Source organism: Heterodontus francisci, chromosome 37 (assembly GCF_036365525.1).
Source record: "Heterodontus francisci isolate sHetFra1 chromosome 37, sHetFra1.hap1, whole genome shotgun sequence".
Classification (NCBI taxonomy): Eukaryota; Metazoa; Chordata; class Chondrichthyes; order Heterodontiformes; family Heterodontidae; genus Heterodontus; species Heterodontus francisci.
In genome coordinates this window covers 305,442-327,808 of record NC_090407.1, presented here as the reverse complement: position 1 = coordinate 327,808, position 22,367 = coordinate 305,442, and the positions used below count along the sequence as shown (strand labels likewise).

At 43.3% G+C, this 22,367-nt stretch overlaps 1 protein-coding gene across 2 annotated transcripts in view; it reads left to right on the top strand.

Moving 5' to 3' along the window:
* The window catches only part of ddx19a (DEAD-box helicase 19a), a 90,873-nt gene that overhangs the window by 29,267 nt on the left and 39,239 nt on the right, over positions 1-22,367 (top strand). For both annotated transcript variants that reach the window (XM_068016815.1, XM_068016814.1), the window contains exons 3-5: positions 14,402-14,494; positions 14,614-14,716; positions 15,483-15,597. In XM_068016815.1, coding sequence (XP_067872916.1) covers positions 14,433-14,494; positions 14,614-14,716; positions 15,483-15,597 — 280 coding nt within the window. In that variant the 5' untranslated portion in view covers positions 14,402-14,432. The remainder of the gene's footprint in view (positions 1-14,401; positions 14,495-14,613; positions 14,717-15,482; positions 15,598-22,367) is intronic.

Genomic DNA, 22,367 nt, shown 5'->3' with positions numbered 1-22,367 from the left:
GGCAGAACCCTTAGGAGTGTTGACAGGCAGAGAGATCTGGGCATACAGGTCCACAGGTAACTGAAAGTGGCAACGCAGGTGGATAAGGTAGTCAAGAAGGCATACGGCATGCTTGCCTTCATTGGTCGGGGCGTAGAGTATAAACATTGGCAAGTCATGCTGCAGCTGTACCGAACTTTAGTTAGGCCACACTTAGAATATTGCGTGCAATTCTGGTCGCCACACTACCAGAAGGACGTGGAGGCTTTGGAGAGGGTACAGAAGAGGTTTACCAGGATGTTGCCTGGTCTGGAGGGCATTAGCTATGAGGAGAGGTTGGATAAACTCGGATTGTTTTCACTGGAACGATGGAGGTGGAGGGGTGACATGATAGAGGTTTACAAAGTTATGAGCGGCATGGAAAGAGTGAATAGTTAGAAGCTTTTTCCCAGGGTGCAAGAGTCAGTTACTCGGGGACATGGGTTTAAGGTGCGAGGGGCAAGGTTTAGAGGGGATGTGTGAGGCAAGTTCTTTACACAGGGTGGTGAGTGCCTGGAACTTGCTGCCGGGGGAGATGGTGGAAGCAGGTGCAATAATGACCTTTAAGAGGCATCTTGACAAATACATGAATAGGATGGGAATAGAGGGATACGGTCCCCGGAAGTGCAGAAGGTTTTAGCTTAGGCAGGCATCAAGATTGGCGCAGGCTTGGAGGACCGAATGGCCTGTTCCTGTGCTGTCCTGTTCTTATAATTAACTTAGTGTTTTCCAGACAAATAAAAGGTTTGCTGAGCCTTTTCTTTTATGACAGAGCCTTTGATTTATTAATGCACTGGCTCTATTTTTAAAGCATTAATCATTATCTAATTTGTGAATCAGCACTTTTCTAACTGTTTTTCTGAATGGTCCCAGTTCTAGACATACACGATTGCATTCTTTCATTGACTAATTTAAGGCTGCACATCACTCTGTAAGTCCTAATTTATCCTCTGATTGTGAGAGCAAATATACATATAGTCCCTCCAACCCACTGTACTGTATTCACAGCTCACAGTTCTGTTTCCACTACACTGGGGGAGTTAGGTGATCACTTTGCTAAATGCCTCTGTTCTGTCCACAAGTGTTCAACAGAGTTCCAAACAGGTTTGGGGGTGTTTTGCTTCCGGTGATGCTTTCATTAATAGTTTTGCAGTTAAAACGTTTGTACATTAAGAATACGTTCCCATCAGAGTTTCTGTAGCTACCACGTCCCTACTTTTTATTTTGAGTATGATAGTTTAAAACTGAACTAAAAGTCAGTGAAGAAAACTAATAAACCATGGACGCCATATTCAAGTTTTTTTTTTTGTCTCCGTTTAGCATTTGTTTTAGTAACTCATTTAACTGGGCAAAACTAGAGGCCATCAGTATCAGACACCAACAAATCATAAATGTAATTCAGGAGAAACTTAATTACCTAGGGTAAGAATGTGTAACTCCCTGTTACATGGAGTGGTTGAGGTGAGTAGCATAGATGCATTTAAGGGGAAGCTTGATAAGTTATGGAGGGTTATGCTTTTAGATGAAGGATGGGAGGAGGCTCAAGTGAAGCATTAACCTGGCAAGGACAGGTTGGGCCAAATGGCCTGTTTCTGTGCCGTATATTCTATGTAAATGGTTTATGGTGCCATATTTATTTCAAAAGTAACAGCTGTGGAGTTTAGCTTTGCTGAGAATTTGAACTGCAAGCGTAAAAATAATTGTCTTTGAAAGCTATTCCTATTTCCTCAGCACATTAGATTAATTTGTATATGCCGTGTATTGATTTTCTGTTTAACAAACGGTAGTAAAGGATGTTGATCATTTAAATGCTAATCAATCTCCTGATGGATAAATTGGAGAAATCCTGTTTGGCAGGTCACCTCACTGGTTATATATCCTGTGTATTAGGCATGGTAGCACCATGTAGTTTTGGAAAAGATCTCTCTCTGTTTTCACCTCCCCCGGGCTATGTTGCTGTTTCTCATATTTCCCCCCCCACTCTGCTCTTGGACAGTTCTGCTGAGTTTCACAGTAGTCATGGAGCACTGGCGAGGATGAGTAATGGCCCTGGGTACAGTTTACACCTGCAAGCCAGATGGAAACCTTTGGCAAGCCATATGTTGGACAACCCTGTTTTAACATTGATGTGGCATAGCCTTGTTTTTCCTTCGGTCTGGGGTGTTAATTAAATAATTTATTTGGCTAATCCTTTTTTTGCTACTCATCATGGGCCACTTAACTGGGCTTTCAGGGGTTCACCCAGTATTGGGAGTCATTTTAGCATATGGTCTCCAGTCCAAAATGTTCTGGGCTTGGCATGTTTATCTGCCTGCCTTTTCATAGCTGTGTGGGAGGTTTTTAGGTGCTCCTGGGTCAATGCACAGGTTCTTGTGAGCTGTTGCTGGAACATGGAGATGTAGTCGAACATGGAAGGGTCATCCCCGTGTCTTAAAAACCTCTTCCTTTATTAGTTTAAGAGGATCTCTCACCTCATGTTCATAAACTAATTCAAAGGGACTAAAGTCAGTGGACTCATTGTGAGTCCCTGTTGGCAAATAGGAGAAATCCCAGCCCTCTCTCCCATCATGGGGATACTGATAGTGACTTGATCATTGTCTGTAGGGTATGATGGTATTGTTCCAATGTCTCTTGTGATTGTGCGTGGTAGGCTGAGGACTTTAGCTGGGTTATGCCCAGATTATCCATGACTACCAGACATGAAATTTGTGCCCTGATCTGTCTGGATCTTGGCAGGCAGCCCATATCTGGTAAAGAATTGGGTTGCCCTTGGCAGAGATAGTTCTTAGAGTGATAGCCTCTGGAAATTGTGTAACCACATCCATAATGGTGAGAAGATACTGGTAGCCCCAGAATCACAGAATTGTTACAGTGCAGAAGGAAGCCATTCAGCCCATGTCCACACTGTCTCTGAAAAATAAATGTGCAAAGATCATTTTCTTTTATTGGTTCATTGGATGTGGGCGTCACTGGCAAGAGTAGCGTTTATTGCCCATCCCTAATTACTCTTGAACTGAGTGGCTTGCTCGGCCATTTCAGAGGGCATTGAAGAGTCACGTGTAGGCCAAACCAGGTAAGGACAGCAGATTTTCTTCCCTAAAGGACATTAGTGAACCATATGGGTTTTTAAACTATCGACAATGGTTTCATGGTGACCATGAAACTTAGCAATTTTTAAAATTCCAAATTTTATAATTGAATCCAAATTTCACCACCTGTGGTGGGATTCAAACTCATGTCCCCAGACACTAGCCAGGGCCTCTTGATTGCTAGTCCAGTGACATTACCACTACGCCACCGCCTCCCCTGTGAACTGAGACAACATATCTGATGAAAGGTCACAGACCTGAAACGTTATCTCTGCTTCTTCCTCCACAGATGCTGCCTGACCTAAGTATTTCCAGAACTTTGTTTTTACAACCGATCATGGCACAGTTCAGAATCAAACCCAGCAGAAAGTATTAACAGTATTTGCTCCCTTGGTACAGCACAAAGTGTCAGCCTGGAGATTGTGCTCAGTATCTGGAGTAGGGTTTGAACGCATGACTTTCCTGACTCAGCGGCAAGAGTGTTAACCTAGTGCACCACAGCTGCTACTGATGCCTCTTTTTGTTTTCAGCAAGGGTCCTACACAATCCACCAGCACTTTGCTGAAGGGTTCCCCAAAAGTTGTTATGGGAATTTGAGGTGCAGGTTTTATTGCAGGTTGGGGCTTCCCCACAACCTGGCACGCGTGGCAAGTTTTGTAGAACTCCTCCACATCTTTGTAGAGTTTGGGCCAGTCAAAATGCTGTCTTACTCGGGCTTGGGTTTTTTGTATACCGATATGTCCAGCCATTGGAAGTTTGTGGGCTATTAGTATTTCCTTACGGTACCTTGGCATCGTCACTATCTGAGCCACTGTCCACTCTTCGTCCACAGGTCTGTGAGGATGTCTCCACTTCCTCATCAGCACCTCATTCTTTAAATAGTAGCACTGTGGGACTCACTCTGCTTCAGCTTTGGTTTGGCCAGTCTGTGCTAACTTTTCTAATACTGGGTCAGCTTGCTAAGCCTCAACCAAGGAAGACCTGTTCAAAGCATCTTTTGGGTGCTCTAACTTCCCAAAGAAGGTTTCAGATAACCAGATAGTAGGGTCATCTGGCTGCAGTGCCAGTTCAGCCTCCTCTGGAGCTCGTTTGGCCATGGACCGGGTCACCACACAATCGAGGAAAATGCCGGAGACCTCCTGCAACTGCTGTCTCCTGACCTCTTTCGGTGTGTCTCAAACCACAGTGGAAGCTACCACCTTTGCCACCGCCAGATCATTACCCAGGCGCAGGCCAACCCCGTCCACAGGTAAACGAGGGACAATCCCCACAGAAACAAGGTTGCACGCCAGATGCACCTGATATAAAGGTATGGGCATATATTTTTCTCCAATACAGTTTACTAGTACTCTAGCATTCAATGCAGTCTCGGGAGGGGGAAGGGATTGAGGGGCCTGAGTATGACGATGGGCTTGCTTGCCTCACTCGAAGGGTGTGAGGTCACTTTTCCTTGGGATACACAATCCTGGGAACCTTCAGGGATTTTGTGAAGTTTTCTTGCACTCACCGGGAGGAGAATGGAATGGAGTCCTTACAGGAGGTAGGGTGTGAAGAAGTGTAGTCGAGGTAGCTGTGGGAGTCGGTGGGCTTATAATGGATATTAGTAGACAGCCTATCCCCACAGACAGAGACAGAAGTCGAGGAAGGGGAGGGAAGTGTCAGAGATGGACCATGTAAAGGTGAGAAGGGTGGAAATTGGAAGCAAAGTTGATAACGTTTTCCAGTTCGGGGCGGGAGCAGGAAACTGCAGCGATACAGTCATCAATGTACCGGAAAAAGAGTTGGGGGTGGGGGCCTGAGTAGGACTGGAACAAAGAATGCTCGACATATCCCACAAAAAGACAGGCATAACTAGGACCCATGCGGGTACCCATAGCGACACCTTTTACTTGAAGGAAGTGCGTGGAGTTGAAGGAGAAGTTGTTCAATGTGAGAACAAGTTCAGCCAGGCGGAGGAGGGTGGTGGTGGATGGGGACTGGTTGGGCCTCTGTTCCAGGATGAAGCAGAGAGCCCTCAAACCATCCTGGTGGGGGATGGAGGTATAGAACGATTGGACGTCCATAGTGACGAGGAGGCGGTTGGGTCCAGGAAACTGGAAATTGTCAAAATGACGTAGGGCGTCAGAAGAGTCACGGATGTAGGTGGGAAGAGACAGGACCAGCGGAGAAAAGATAGTCAAGATGGGAAGAAATAAGTTCAGTGGGGCAGGAGCAGGCTGACACAATGGGTCTGCCGGGACAGTCCAGTTTGTGGATATTGGGAAGGAGGTCGAAGCGGGCTGTCCGGGGTTGCGGGACTGAGGTTGGAAGCTGTAGGGGGAAGATCTCCAGAGGAGATGAGGTCAGTGACGGTTCTTTGGACGGTGGCTTGATGTTCGGTGGTGGGGTCATGGTCCAGAGGGAGGTAGGAAGAAGTGTCTGAGTTGGCGTTGAGCTTCTGCAAGGTAGAGGTCGGTACGCCATACAACAACAGCACCACCCTTGTCTGCAGGTTTGATGACCATGTCAGGGTTAGACCTGAGAGAACGGAGTGCCTCAAGTTCAGAGGGGGACAGGTTAGAGTGAGTGAGGGCGGCAAAGAAATTGAGATGACCAATGTCTCGCCGACAGTTTTCAATGAGATGTATCCCAGGCTGTTATGTGAGGCAATGGAGGAGATTGCAGGGCCTCTGACACAAATTTCCAAATCCTCTCTGGCCACAGGAGAGGTACTGGGGGATTGGAGGACAGCAAATGTGGTACCATTATTCAAGAAGGGTAGTAGGGATAAACCTGGTAATTATAGGCCGGTGAGTCTAACATCAGTGGTAGGGAAAATATTGGAAAAAGTTCTGAGGGGCAGGATTAATCAGGGAAACTCAGCATGGCTTTGTCAGGCAGAGATCGTGTCTGACTAACTTGATTGAATTTTTTGAGGCAGTAGTGAAATGTGTAGATGAGGGTAAAGCAGTTGATGTAGTCTATATGGACTTCAGTAAGGCTTTTGATAAGGTCCCACATGGGAGATTGGTTAAGAAGGTAAGAGCCCATGAGATCCAGGGCAATTTGGCAAATTGGATCCTTTGTTCTTTCTTTGGCCTCCTTGTCTCGACACAATGGGTAAGTGCCTAGAGGTGGTCAGTGGTTTGTGGAGCAGTGCCTGGAGTGGCTACAAAGGCCAATTCTAGAGTGACACTCTTCCACAGGTGCTGCAGATAAAATTAGTTGTCGGGACTGTTACACAGTTGGCTCTCTCCTTGTTCTTTTGTCTTTTTTTCCCTGCCAACTGCTAAGTCTCTTCGACTCACCACTCTTTAGCCCCACCTTTATGGCTGTCTGCCAGCTCTGGCAATCACTGGCAACTGACTCCCACGACTTGTGGTCAGTGTTACTGGACTTCATGTCGTGTTTGCAGACTTCTTTAAAGCGGAGACGTGGATGGCTGGTGGGTCTGATACCAGTGACTAGCTCGCTGTACAATGCGTCCTTGGGGATCCTGCCATCTTCCATGCGGCTCACGTGGCCAAGCCATCTCAAGCGCCGCTGGCTCAGTAGGGTGTATATACTGGGACGTTGGCCACCTCGAGGACTTCTGCATTGGAGATACGGTCCTGCCACCTGATGCCAAGGATTCTCCGGAGGCAGCGAAGATGGAATTAGTTGTGACGTCGCTCTTGGCTGACATACGTTGTCCAGGCCTCACTGCTGTAGAGCAAGGTACTGAGGACACAGGCTTGAAACACTTGGACTTTTGTGTTCCGAGTCAGTGCGCCATTTTCCCACACCCTCTTGGCCAGTCTGGACATAGCAGTGGAAGCCTTTCCCGTGCGCTTGTTGATTTCTGCATTGAGAGACGGGTTACTGGTGATAGTTGAGCTTAGGTAGGTGAACTCTTAAACCACTTCCAGAGTGTGGTCGCTGGTATCGATGGATGAAGCATTTGACATCCAAAATTGGCTTAGCAGAAGGCAGAGGGTAATGGTCAAGGGTTGTTTCTGCGAGTGGAAGCCTGCAGCCAGTGGTGTACCGCAGGGATCGGTGCTGGGACCCTTGCTGTTTGTAGTGGACATTAATGATTTAGACAGGAATATAGGAGGTATGATCAGTAAGTTCGCAGATGACACGAAAATCTGTGTCGTAAATAGTGAAGAGGAAAGGCTTATATTACAGGACGATGTAGATGGGCTGGTAAGGTGGGCGGAGCTGTGGCACATGGAATTTAATCCTGAGAAGTGTGAGGTGATGCATTTTGGGAGGACTAACCAGGCAAGGATGGATGGTAGGACCCTAGGAAGTAGAGGGTCAGAGGAACCTTGCTGTACTTGTCCATAGATCACTGAAGGCAGCAGCACAGGTAGATAATGTGGTTAGGAAGGCATATGGCATACTTGCCTTTATTAGCCGAGGCATAGATTATAAGAGCAGGGAGGTTACGATGGAGCTGTATAAAACGCTAGTTAGGCCACAGCTGGAGTACTGTGTACAGCTCTGGGCACCACACTATAGGAAGGATGTGATTGCACTGGAGAGGGTGCTGAGGAGATTCACCAGGATGATGCCTGGGCTGGAGCATTTCAGCTCTGAAGAGAGACTGAAAAGGCTGGGGTTGTTTTCCTTGGAGCAGAGAAGGCTGAGGGGAGATATGATTGAGGTATACAAAATTGAGGGGCATTGATAGGTTAGATGGGAAGAAACTTTTTCCCTTAGCAGAGAGGTCAATAACCAGGGGGTGTAGATTTAAGGTAAGGTGCAGGAGGTTTAGAGGGGATTTGAGGGAAAAACAATTTTCCCCAGAGGGTGGTTGGTCTGGAACGCACTGCCTGAAGAGGTGGTAGAGGCAGGAACCCTCACATTTAAGTAGTATTTAGAGGAGCACTTGAAACACCATAGCATACAAGGCCCCGGGCCAAGTGCTAGAAAATGGGATTAGCATAGTTAGGTGCTTGATGGCCGGCAGAGACACGATGAGCCGAAGGGCCTGTTTCTGTGCTATATAACTCTGACTAACAGGGTTTATTCTTTTTTAAGCAGTGGTTGTACTTACCACTTCAGTGAGTGTTTAACCTTTTACCTTTGTTGTGATCATAAGAACCAATCGCACAGGTTTTCTTGAGTTTAAACAAGAACGAGGTGTGTTAATTGTATGTAACCAGAAAACTATGCTTTCACACTCATACACACATGAGAATCTCACACATACACACAAATGGATTAGAGTGATAAGTGATAGTTTGGGTTGGATTGGAGTCCAGAACAAGTAAAAATAATGTGCAGTCTGTGGGGTCTGGTAAGTCAGTTGTCTTCTTGCTGTAGTTGTGATTCCAGAAGTCTCTAGCTGGTAGAAGCAGTTTGCAGCTGGCCACCTGGTTCAGATTTTTCTTGGAGATGGTGATGTCACAGAATCACAAATGTAGGTGGCTTTCTTCCCTGGGGTCTCTGTCTGTAGCAATGTAGACTTGGATGTTCCACAGTCAGGTTTCAAAACTTCTAATATATCTGGAGAAAGAGAGAGAGACACGCAGCCCCACTGGGGTCATGTCTGGTTAGCACTCAAATCTTGTCTGCTGTGTAACAAAACTTCAAGTTTTACACAGCTGGGGAGACTGTCATGTTGTTCTCAATACCTTTTGTGTTTAATGAGGTCCAAAGTCTAAAACCCCAAATCTCTCTCGGGTTGTATTGACAGTGTTTATTTTCCTGGAGGTATGTCTCCACTAAGTGCTTCAAGATGGCTTTGACTGCCCTGCTAATGTGGGTGATATTGGATAACCTACTCAGTTATCCAAAGCATTGTCCTGGATGGGGTCCTTGTTAGACATGTCTCCAGTTCGATGTCCTGGAATGTGAGGTAGTTCAATGCAAATTGTGGTGACCATCTTGGCTGCCAGCTTTTTAAAAGTTAAATGTAGGATCCCAGCTTTCCTTTTTAAAAGTTTAATGTAGGTTTCTAGCCAATGAATTAAAAATCCTAATTTGGCAGTGTGTTTTCTTGACGGTATGAATCTGATTGATTGAACAGTATTTTGTGAGGAGAACTGAAATTGAGGATTCCTGAAGGAGTAACTAAGTCAGTTATACAAGTGAAAGGCTGCGGTGAGTTCAGTTGAGTATTGTAAGGATTGTCACCCGAACTATAGAAACATAGAAAATTAGTGAGACAGAAGGAGGCCATTCAGCCTATCATGAGTCTGCTTGATGAAAAAACTATACATAAAGCCTAACTCCACTTTCCAGTTCTAGGTCCATGGCCCTCTAGGTTATGGCACTTCAGGTGCATTTCCAAGGGCTTTTAAAATATTATGAGGGTTTCTGCCTCTATCACCCTTTCAAGCAGTGAGTTCCAGACCTTCACCACTCTCTGGATGGAAAGAAGTTTTCCTTAACTCCCCTCTAATCCTTCCACCAATTACTTTTAAATCTCTGCTCTCTGCTTATTCACTTCCCTGTTAACAGAAATAGATCCTTTTTTTTATTCACACTCTAGTATCATAATTTAATGTACCTCATAAATCTCCCCTCAGCCTTTTGTGTTACAAAAAATACAAATCAAGTGTTTGCAATCTTTCTCGTAGTTAAAATTCTCCATTCCTGGCAACATCCTTGTAAATTTCCTCTGTACCCTGTCTAGTGAGATCACATCCTTCCTGTAATGTGGTGACCAGAACTGTGCACAGTTCTCTAGCTAAGCCTAATGAGTGTTTTATACAGTTCTAGCATAACCTCCCTGCTCTAATATTCTATACCTTGGCTAATAAAGTGTATCTTTTTACCTACTTGCTGTGCTACCTTCAGTGATCTGTGGACATGCACTTCAAGGTCCTTCAGTTCCTCTATACTTTCTCAATAGCCTACCATTTCATGTTTATTCGCTTACCTTGTTTTCCCTCCTAAATACATTGCTTCTCTTCTCCAGATTGAATTTGATTTGGCACTTTTCTGTCCACCTGACCAGTCCATTGATATCCTCCTGCAGTCTACAGTTTTCTCCCTCACACAACCAATTTTTGTATCATCTGCAAACTTCTTAATCATGACCCTTACATTTTCAGTTTAAATCCTTCATTATATATACCATGAAGAAAAACAAGGGACCTAGTACTAAACCCTCCGAAACTCCACTAAAAACAGCCATCCAGTCGGGAAAAACACCTATCTACTCTTACTCTTACTCTTAGCCTCCTGCCACTGAACCAATTTTGGTTTTCACTTGCCCTTGGATCCCATGGGCTTTTACCTTTCAGACCAGTCTGCCATGTGGGACCTTTATCAAAAGCCTTGCTAAAGTCCTCGAAGACTACATCAAATACGCTACCCTTATCAGCCCTACATGTTACTTCTGCAAAAATTCAGTTGTTAGTCAAACACATCTTTCCTTTTAACAAATTTATGTCGACTACTTTTCATTAATCTGTGGCTCTCTAAATGGCAATTAATACTGCCCCTCAGAATTTTTTCCAATAATTTGCCCACCACTGAGATTAGCTGACTGGCCTGTATTTATTCCTTGGTTAATTCCTTTCTCCATTTTTAAACAACCGCACAACATTAACAGTTCTCCAATCCTCTGGCACCATGCCTGTAGCCAGTGAGGGTTGGAAAATGGTCAGATCCTCTGCTATTTCCTCCCTTCTCTTAGCCTGGGATACATTCCATCCTGCCTTGACGATTTATCTACTTTCAAAGATACTGAACCCATTAGTATTTTCTCTCTTTATGCTTAACCCATCCAATACTTCACACTCTTCCTTAACAACAATGTCTGCATCACCTCCCTCTTGTGAAGACAGATGCAGAGTTTTCATCAAAAACCATGCCCATGTCTTCTGCCTGCCCACAGGTTATCTTTTTGATCTCTAATAGACAGTACTGTTTCCTTAGTTGGCCTCTTGCTCTTTGTATATTTGGGTTTTCCTTGATTTTACTTGCCAATATTTTTTATGCACTCTATTTGTTTTCTAGTTTACTTTTTAATTTCACTCCTGCACTTTCTATACTCCAGTACTCTTCTGCAGTATTGAGCTCACTATCTGACGTAAGCTTCCATTTTTTGCCTTATCCTACCCCCATGCCTTTCCAGGTGCATACAAATCCTGTCTCTCAGAATCCCTTCCAATAACTTTCCCACCACTGATGTAAGGCTCACTGGCCTGTAGTTCCCTGGCTTATCCCTGCTGCCCTTCTTAAATAAAGGCACAGCATTAGCTATCCTCCACTCTTCCGGTACCTCACCCATGGCTAATGATCAAAAATCTCTGCCAGGGCCCCAGCAATCTCCTCCCTTGCTTCCCATAGCATCCTAGGATACACCTGGTCAGGCCCTGGGGATTTATCCACCTTAATGCGCTTCAAAACCTGCCAACACCACCTCCTTTGTAATGTTGATATGCTTCAGGATATCGGTGTTCCCTCCCTTGAACTCACTAGCTTCCATGACCACCTCCACAGTAAATACGGACGAGAAGTATTCATTTAAGACCTCGCCTGTTTCCCGTGGCTCTACACACAGATTGCCAAACTGATCCTTAAGGGGACCTACTCTGTCCCTCGCTACCCTTTTACTCTTAATATACTTACAGAATCTTTTAGGATTCTCCTTTATCTTATCTGCCAGGGAAATCTCATGGCCCCTTTTTGCCCTCCTAATTTCCACAAGTGTAGTCCTACATCCCCTATACTCCTCGAGGGACTCTCTTGATCCCAGCTGCCTATACCTGATATATGCCTCCGTCTTTGTCCTGACCAGACCCTCAATATCACTCGTCAACCAAGGTTCCCTAAACTTGCCAGCCTTGCCCTTCTAACAGGAACATGCCCGCCCTGAACTCTTCCTATCTCACTTTGAAAAGCCTCCCACTTGCCAGACGTCCCTTTACCTATAAACAGCCTCTGCCATTCAACTTTTGAGAGTTCCTGTCTGATGCCATCGAAATTAGCCTTCCCCCAATTTAGGACTTCAACCTGAGGACCAGTCCTATCCTTTTCCATAACTATCTTGAAGCGAATAGTTATGGTCACTGGTCCCAAAGTGCTCCCCCACTGACACATCAACCAAGAGGAGGTCGAGTGTAGCCCCTTCTCTAGTAGGGTCATCCACATACTGTTTCAGAAAACTATCCTGGACACGCTTAACAAATTCTTCCCCATCTGATCCCTTAGCACTAAGGCAGTCGCAGACAATATTAGGGAAGTTAAAATCACCTACTATTACAACCCTATAATTCCTACACCTATCTGTGCTTTCCCTACATATATGCTCCTCCACTTCCCTCTGACTATTGGGGGGCCTATAGTATCCCATTTGTCATTTATCGTGAGGGGAATTGAGTACAGAAGTAGGGAGGTTATGCTTCAGCTATGCAGGGCATTGGTGAAGCCACATCTGGAGTAGTGTGTACAGTACTGGTCTCATTTAAGGAAGGATGTAAATGCCTTAGCAGTACAGAGATGATTTACTAGACTAATACCTGGAATGGGCGGGCTGTCTTACAACAAAAGATTGGACAGGACAGGCTTGTATCTGCTGGAATTTAGAAGAGTAAGAGGTGACTTGATTGAAACATAAGATCCTGAGGGGTCTTGACAGGGTGGATGTGGAAAGGATGTTCTCCCTTGTGGGAGAATCTAGAATGAGGGGTCACTGTTTAAAAATAAGGGGTCGCCCATTTAAGACCGTGATGAGGAGAAATTTTTTCTGAGGGTCATGGGTCTTTGGAATTCTCTTCCTCAAAAGGCGGTGGAAGCAGACTCTCTGAATATTTTTAAGGCAGTGTTAGATTCTTGATAAGCAAGGAGGTGAAAGGTTATCGGGGGTAGGTGGAAATGTGGAGTAATCAGTTTAGTCCTGAACTTATTGAATGGCGGAGCAGGCTCAAGGAGCCGAATGGCCTACTCCTTCTAGTTCATATGTTTATCACATCCTTTAGAATAGATTCTAACATTTTTCCAACAACTGATGTAAGACTCTCAGGTCTGTAATTCTGTTTTCTCTCTCCCTCTAATCTTAAATAGTGGGGTGACATTTGCCACCTTCCAATCTGCAGGAACCGCTCCAGGATCTCTCGAATTTTTAAAGAATATCAATGCATCTATTATCTCCATAGCTACCTCTTTCAACACTCTGGGATATAGAATATCAGGTCCTGGAGATTTATCAACCTTCAACCCCATTAATTTCTCTCTCAACCTTCTTGTACTAATTTCCTTCAATTCCTCATTTCCCCTAATCCCTTGGAGATATCATTCTGGGAGATTTCTTGTATCTTCCTCAGTGAAGACAGACACAAAGCAATCATTTAGCTTCTCTGCCATTTCTCTATTCCCTATTATAAATTCTCCTGACTCTGCCTTTAATTTTGTCTTAGCCAAACGTTTCCTTTTTACATGCCTCTCGAAGCTTTTACAGTCTTTTTATATTGCTAGATTGCATTCATATTCTATTCTCCCTTTATCAGTTTCTTTGTCCTCCTTTGCTGTATTCTGAAATCTTCCCAATCCTCAGGTTTACTACTATTTCTGAGCACTTCATAGGCCTTTTCTTTTAATCTTATACAATTCTGAACTTCGTTTGTTATCCACGGTTGACTGTCTTTTTACTTTTGGGGTTTTTGTGCCTTCAAGAAATGTACAGCTGCTGTAAACTATGTAATATTTCTTTAAAGACTATCCATTGCCTATGTACTGTCATACTTTTTAACTTATTTTCCCAGTCCACCTCAGCCAATTTGCTCCGCACACCTTCATAATTCCCTTTGTTTAAGTTTAACACCCTGGCTTCAGATTGAACTACCTCACTTCAAACATAATGTCAAATTCTATCATATTATGGTCACTCTACCCTAAAGGTTCTTTTACAACAAGATTATTAATTGGCCCTTTCTCATTACATCATAATACACCTAAAATAGCCTGTTCTCTAGTCAGTTCCTCAACATACTGCTCTAGAAAACCATCCCTAACACTCCAGAAACTCGTCCTCCACAGCTTTAGCGCTCATTAGGTTTACCCAGTCTATATGCAGATTGAAGCCACCCATGCTACATGCTTCTCTAATCACCTGATTAATGCCATGCCCCATACTACCACTACTGTTTGGTGGCCTATAAACAACTCCTACCAATGTTTGCTGCCTGTATTGTTGGCTGGGTATATTGAGTGGATATGAATGAAGGGGGACTGAAATAACTTCCCCATAAAGGGAGGAAAATAGAGTTGGTCATTCTTAGGCTGTCTTGTGTATTAACCAAACAATTTAAGTGAGTGAAAGCATTAGAAAAGGTTTTGTAAATAAGAAGGAATTTTTTTCTCCTAATTTGTAGGAAAAAAGACCTTCTGCAAGGCGTTTATGGAATGGGATTTAACAGACCTTCGAAGATCCAGGAGACAGCGTTGCCCATGATGCTTGCAGAGCCGTACGTTTTTTAAACTAATGTATTGGCCAAATGTGCAATTGGTCATGTGGAAACTTACTGTATTTGTCCTATTGCATGTCTTTACTATGTGACATCTTGTGTTTAAATTGTCTTTCTAGCCCTCAGAATCTGATTGCACAATCTCAGTCAGGTACTGGTAAGACAGCAGCCTTTGTTTTGGCTATGCTCAGTCGTGTAGATCTCTCCCAAAGGCATCCACAGGTAAATACTATTTTGCAAAATAATCCATTCAAAGGAAACTAGAATTGTGAATTTTTGATTATGTGCTTTTAAAATACCAACAATTAGAAATATAATCTGGTTTACAAAGAGTAACAGCTTTTTAACTGGACTCTGGCATGATTTTTCATGGTCATTAGCTGCTCAGTCACATCGTCAGTTATCCAGTTTTCATACTGAATAAAATAGATTTTCTAAATATCAGTATTAATCAGTTTTGATCTTCTGTTTTCGATATTACATTGCTGCTTTAATGGTTGAGAGTGATTCATGGCAGTTTTACAAACTGCGACTACTTTATCTGGCAAATTTATTTCACAGCTCGATATAGCTGTAGTGTAATATCCCTACATCAACTGATGGTGATTACATGTAAATGTGAACTGGCATATCTCATTGACCTGTGAGAATTACCAGTTTTAAGTATGGCTCCACAAATGTTTTGGAATGGCGGTTGATAATAGAAATTGCTCTTGCTACAAATAAGCAACTTTATTGGGCAGTAATGTAAACTTCACTTGGAGGAAGCACTGGCATAGCCCACTATTGTGTACCAGTGGAATTGCCTCTTAGACGAGCGATAAATCATTGTTGCTAAAATGGATCTCTTGGCACGGACCTATAAATCTTTGCTTCCAGTTTGAACCCAATGCTGGATATACAGTTTGTAACTAATCTCATTGCTATCTAAATGTTTCTGTTTTACCCTGTGACAATTCTTAATGAATTATTGACCTTTTTCCCCTAGTGTTTATGCCTTTCTCCAACCTATGAACTGGCTTTGCAGACTGGACAGGTTATTGAACAAATGGGAAAGTGCTGTCCTGATATCAAGCTAGCATATGCAGTGCGAGGCAACAGACGTGAGTAATATTGTAACATTGTATGCCTACAATTTTAATGAGATTATATATGCAACCTAGAGAAGATAATGTTTATATTCCAATCATTCAGAAAGTCTTAAAGATCTCCATGATGTTGTAAAAGTGAAAGATAAAAAATACTGGAAGTTAAAATTATAGATTATTCTTTTGCTGTTAAACCAGACGTGTACAATGTTCCCTTTTGGGTATTCTGAAAGAGTTGATTCCTTTACATATTTAACTATTGCATTTGTTTTTCCTTTGGAAAATATTCAAGAAAATAATGTCTGGAATTAATAAGGCAATTATCCAATCAGAGGGGATTGCAAAAGCAAAACTTGGTTTATTTTAGGTATGGGTGAAATAACCTTGTAACTTTTATACTTGATTAAAAATATATTAATGTATTACAGATGTCAGTGTCTGCATATGAGACGGTTCGAAATGCACAACAACCTTTTTTTAATAAACTAAGAAAAGATTGTTACTTAAGCTTGGATGTTTTTGAGCCGGAGCTAAAACTGACTAGGACTTTAATTTGAAAATTTCCTGACCAAACAAGTAATCCCTGAATGACTTGAACTTGTGTTTATTTAAAGGGACACACAAGACTAGAGAGGTAGAGAGATTTAGAGAATTCGAGCTTTGAGGCCTAGACAGCTGAAGGCATGGCTGCCTGTGACGGAGTGAAGCAAATCAGGAATGCTCGTGATCTCGGAGGGTTGTAAAGCTGGAGGAGATTACAAAGATAGGGAGAGACATGACCGTGGAGGGATTTGAACAGAAGGATGAGAATTTTAAGTTTGAGACATTGCTGGACCAGGAACCATCAATCATGTTTTGCTAGAGCAATTTTATCACCTTATCTAATCGCTTCTGATTGGATAATTGCCTGACCATCAGTTCCAGCCATTATTTTCTTGCTCTTTTTTAGCAACAAGCACTGGGAGAACAAACAATACAGGTGTTTACGAAACAATAGAGATGCCAATATACTAGGTGTATTCTATAGGCCATCAACCAGTGGGAAAGGAACAGAGGAGAAAATAGCAAGAAATTTCAGAAGTACAAGAACTATAGAGCAGAGAAAATGGGGGAAATTCAGTTACCCTAATAGGGACTGGGATAGTAATGGTGTCAAGGGCAAAGAGAAGAGTTTCTGAAGTGTGTTCAGGAGAATTTTCTTCAGCAGTACATTTCTGGCTCTGAGGGAGGAGGTATTGCTGTATGTGGTTCTGGGGAATGGATGGGTTCAAGTGTCAGTAGGCAACATTTTGGAAACAGTGACCATAGTATCAGAAGGTTTAAGTCGCCAATGGAAAAGGTCAAGGAGCAATCTGGAACAAAAATGAAGCTGAATTTGTGTGTTGAGAATGGGTCTGTTCCGAGTAAATTGAAATCAAAGATTGGTAAACAAAATGTAATCAAGTGGGTTTCCTTTGAAGCGGAGATGATTCGAGTACAGTCGAGATACATCCCCACAAGGGAAAAGGTAGGATAAAAAAATCCAGAGCACCCTGGATGACAAAAGCGATAGAGAGTAAGCTGAAGAGAAAAAGGGGGTGTTTGACATAAAAGGTTGATGCAATTGAGAACCAGGTTGAATATATGGTTACGACAGTGCAGTTCTCCTGCCTCGGTCATTGAGTTCCATTTCTCCATAGGTCACAACATCCATTTAAATTTATACCCGGATACCGATCCAGCCAATGATGCACCCTATTTTTTATATCCATAATAAAATACACCCATCAGGTTCCTTTAATAAACAATAAAATTATCAATTTATTATAAAACATGACCTAACCAGTAATGAAGCAAAGCATCAACGCAGATTGAAATATGAAAATTCCTCTGTGCGTCCGGCGCTATACACATCTACATGGGTAGCGGGGGGGTGGGGCTCGTTAGGGACGCAACAGACACCTACACGTGGCGGCGCAGCGCATACCTGCGCCGCTACATGCGCATGTGTGCATCCGTCCCTACCAAGCGACATCATGCTACCAACCCTCTGTGTTGCCTGAAGACTGGAGAATTACAAATACTACACCCTTGTTTCAAAAAAAAAGTTAACTGCAGGTCAATCAGTTTAACCTTTGTGATGGGAAAGTGCTTATAAACAATAAATGGAAACAAAATTCAGTCACTTGAACATCTGTGGCTTAATGAGGGAAAGCCAGCACTGATTTGTTAAAGGCAAGTTGTGTTTAACTGAGTTTTTTGATGTAACAGTGTTAATATGGTGAATATGGACTGGCAAAAGGTGTTTGATAAAGTGCCACATAACAGGCTGGTCAACAAACTTGAAGTTCTTGGAATTAAAGGGACAGTGGCAGCATGGACAAGAAATCGGCTGAGTGACAGGAAACAAAATGTAGCGGTGATTGGTTTTTACACTGGAGGATGTATTATAATTGGGTTCCCAAGGTTTGGTACAAGAACCACTGATTTTCTTGACCTATATAATGGCTTCGATTTGAGTGCACAGGGCACAATTTCCAAGTCTGCAGATGACAAAACTTGGAAGTAGTATTAATTGTGAGGAGGATCGTGATGGACTTTGTTATGTCTGAGGTGGGAGGAGTGCACTGTTAATTCAGTCCCACTTCTGGACAGGTCGCAGCGTAACACATTTTCTCACGTACTGAAACAACCAATCATCTGTCCCTAGGATAAAGCACACCGACCAGATTTCTTTAACCAACAACAAAATTAACTGTTTATTATAAACCCAAGTCTTGACTAATAATGAAGTAAATCTATATATGAATTGAGATATTAAAGCTACTTATTTTTTTCCCTCACCCACATGCACATGCATCCAAAAACTGGTTAGCTTGGGGGGGGGGGAAGGGATTTTTGGTTTACAGCTGTTTGAGGAATGAAAGGAATAGTAAATTAGACTCTAATGATCTGGAAGGAAGTTCTTTGGTTTGGCAAGGTGTCCCAATGTCGAATAGTTGGATGCCACTCGAAGTCTTTCCGGGCAATGTTGAGGAACGGTCTGTGGGTAGGTGTTCAAAGGAATTCACCGTAGAAGGCTTCACATAGGTCTTCCATCAGGGGTGTAGCAACAGGTGTCAGTTCTTGCATTCAATTCAAAAGTCCTTTTCCAAAGATGCAAGATTTCTGCAAATTCAGGGTTTCTTCAAAAATGTAGGAGACAACAGTACCACTTCATACAAGCTTTTGCTTTTCAAGAGCAAGGATTCTTTACAGAGAGGTAATAATTTTCTGGTGGTTCTTCTGATCTGACAGGTCCAAATCAAATTCCAATTGCCTACTTTAGTCCAAACCTACTGGCTTTTAAACAGTTCAAAATGAAACCAGCATCTTCTGGAAACAAGTCACATGCCAAGTCATAAATTCTCATCACACAAAGATTAGCTCTGAGGTCAAACCCTCTGCTGTTTTCTTTGAAATTACCTAGTTTCCAGTATTTGTATACTGGTCAAAACCAGGAACCTCTTGTTGACCCTGCCTTCCTTCCAAGAGCATTCATAAAGTTCAGCTCTCCAGATGTCTCAATAGCCACTGAAATCTTTTTCAGTTTTTTAAAAATATAGAATCCCCAAGTTTTAATTTATTTAAAAAAAAAAAAAAAAATGGAATTCCTTACAACTTCGAGGACATAAACAGGCTGGTGGAACAGGCAGACATGTGGCAGATGCAATTTAACACAGGTAAGTGATAGATTTTGGTATAAAGAACAAGGCGAGGCAATAGAAACACAAGGGTACAATTCCTTGTCAGCCTTCATTTTTGTGCTCAAGTCCAAGAGTGGGACTTGAACCCACAACCTGGTGAGGTGAGAGTGACTGCCCTTGACATCAAGGCAGCATTTGAACAAGTATGGCATCAAGGAGCCCTAGCAAAACTCGAGTCAGTGGGAATCGGGGAAAACTTTCCACTGGTTGGAGTCATACCTAGCACAAAGGAAGATGGTTGTGGTCATTGGAGGTCAATCATCTCTGTCCCAGGACATCAACTGCAGGAGTTCCTCAGGATCGTGTCCTAGGCCCGAACATCGTCAGCTGCTTCATCAATGACTTTCCCTCCATCATAAGGTCAGAATTGGGGATGTTTGCTGGTGTTCACCATTCATGCCTCGGCAGATACTGAAGCAGTCAGTGTCCAGATGAAGCAAGACCTGGACGACATCAAGGCTTAGGCTAATAAGTGGCAAGTAATATTCACGCCACGCAAGTGCTGGGAAATAATCATTTCAAACGAGAGAATCTAGCCATCTCCCCTTGATGTTCGTTGGCATTACCATCGCTGAATCCCCCACTATCAACATCCTGGGGTTTACCATTGACTAGAAACTGAACTGGACCAGCCACAGTGGCGCAGTGGTTAGCACCGCAGTTTCACAGCTCCAGGGACCCGGGTTCGATTCCGGGTACTGCCTGTGTGGAGTTTGCAAGTTCTCCCTGTGTCTGCGTGGGTTTTCTCCGGGTGCTCCGGTTTCCTCCCACAAGCCAAAAGACTTGCAGGTTGATAGGTAAATTGGCCATTATAAATTGTCACTAGTATAGGTAGATGGTAGGGAAATATAGGGACAGGTGGGGATGTTTGGTAGGAATATGGGATTAGTGCAGGATTAGTATAAATGGGTGGTTGATGTTCGGCACAGACTCGGTGGGCCGAAGGGCCTGTTTCAGTGCTGTATCTCTAATCTAATCAATCTAATCTATATAAGTACTGTGGCTACAAGAGCAGGTCAGACGCTAGGAATTCTGCGGCGTAACTCACCACCTGACTCCCCAATGCCTGTCCACCATCTACAAGGCCCAAGTCAGGAGTGTGATGGAATACTCTCCACTTGCCTGGATTGATGCAACTCCAACAACACTCCAGAAGCTCGACTACTATCCAATACAAAGCAGCCAGCTTTATTGGCACTCCATTAACCACTTTCCAACATTCACACTCTCTACCACCGGCGTACAGTGACAACAGTGCGTACCATCTACAAAATGCACTACAACTGCCAAGGCTGCTTCGACAGTACCTTCAAAACCCATGACCTCTACCACCTAGAAGGACAAGGGCAACAGGTGCATGGGAACACAATCGCCAACTTTCCCTCCAAAACCCCATCCTGACTTGGAAATCTGTAACTGTTCCTTGACTGTCACTGGGGCAAAATCCTGGAAAACTCTTCCTGACAGCGCTTTTGGTATATCTACACACAAGGACTGCAGCAGTTCAAGAAGGCAGCTCACCACCTTCTTGAGGGCAGTTAGGGATGGGCAATAAATGCTGGCCATTCCAGTGTGCCCACCTCCTATGAACAAATTTTTTTTTAAAACCACCTGACTCGGGCGAGAGTGCTACCAACTGAGCCACGACACGCTCGAGATCGAGTATGAGGTGTAGAGTTTTGAATGACCTCAAGTTTAAAGTCTCAAATGTTTTGTTTGATTTAATACTGACAAGAACTAAATGTAAATCAAAAGCAATACTGGATGTAAGCATTTTCGGCATCAAAAAGCAGTAGATGAAACTGAATCTTATCCATGTACAGACTTTGGGGGTTGTTAAACAGGACAGTGTTTGGCAAAATTACATTACATCCTGGTAGAATTACATTAAAATGCAATCATTACTTTCTTTAAGCTTTTGGTTTGAATAAAACCATGTCTATCAAAGCCTGTTTTCAACCCCCATAAACTTATGCTCCTACCTCCAAAAACAGAATTTGGTTCCAGTTCCAAACTTATTTTAGTGTTGACCCGTAAAGCAGTCAAAAAGACTGTGTCCAAATCAATCTTTTCCTCTTGCCTTAAACGTATCCCACTAACAGAGTATGGAAGGCAGAGAAACAAAGGTAAGAAAACGGATAGCAGCGGAGTTTGTGATTAATGGTATATACTTCATGCAAGACGTTCTAGGTTAAGAGGGAGGGTATGCTGGAAATTTTGAAAGACATGAGGACAGACGGGATGTACCCAAGGATATTACGGGGAAGCGAGGGAAGAGATTGCCGCGCCTTTGGCGATGATCTTTGCGTCCTCACTGTCCACTGGAGTAGTACCAGATGATTGGAGGGTGGGAAATGTTATTCCCTTGTTCAAGAAAGGGAATAGGGAAAACCCTGGGAATTATAGACCAGTCAGTCTTATGTCAGTAGTGGGCAAATTATTGGAGAGGATACTGAGACAGGATTTATGATTATTTGGAAAAGCATAGTTTGATTAGAGACAGTCAGCATAGCTTTGTGAGGGGCAGGTCATGCCTCACAAGCCTTATTGAATTCTTTGAAGATGTGACAAAACACATTGATGAAGGAAGAGCAGTGGATGTGGTGTTATATGGATTTTAGCAAGGCTTTTGATAAGGTTCCCCATGGTAGGCTCATTCAGAAAGTAAGGAGGCATGGGATACAGGGAAATTTGGCTGTCTGGATACAGAATTGGCTGGCCCATAGAAGACAGATGGTGGTAGTAGATGGAAAGTATTCAGCCTGGAGCTCTGTGACCAGTGGTGTTCCACAAGGATCTGTTCTGGGACCTCTGCTCTTTGTGATTTTTATAAATGACTTGGATGAGGAAGTGCAAGGCTGGGTTAGCAAGTTTGCCAATGACACGAAGATTGCTGGAGTTGTGTATAGTGTAGAAGGCTGTTGTAGGTTGCAACGGGACATTGACAGGATGCAGAGCTGGGCTGAGAAGTGGCAGATGGAGTTCAACCTGGAAAAGTGTGAAGTGATTCATTTTGGAAGGTCGAATTTGAATGCGGAATACAGGCTTAATGCCAGGATT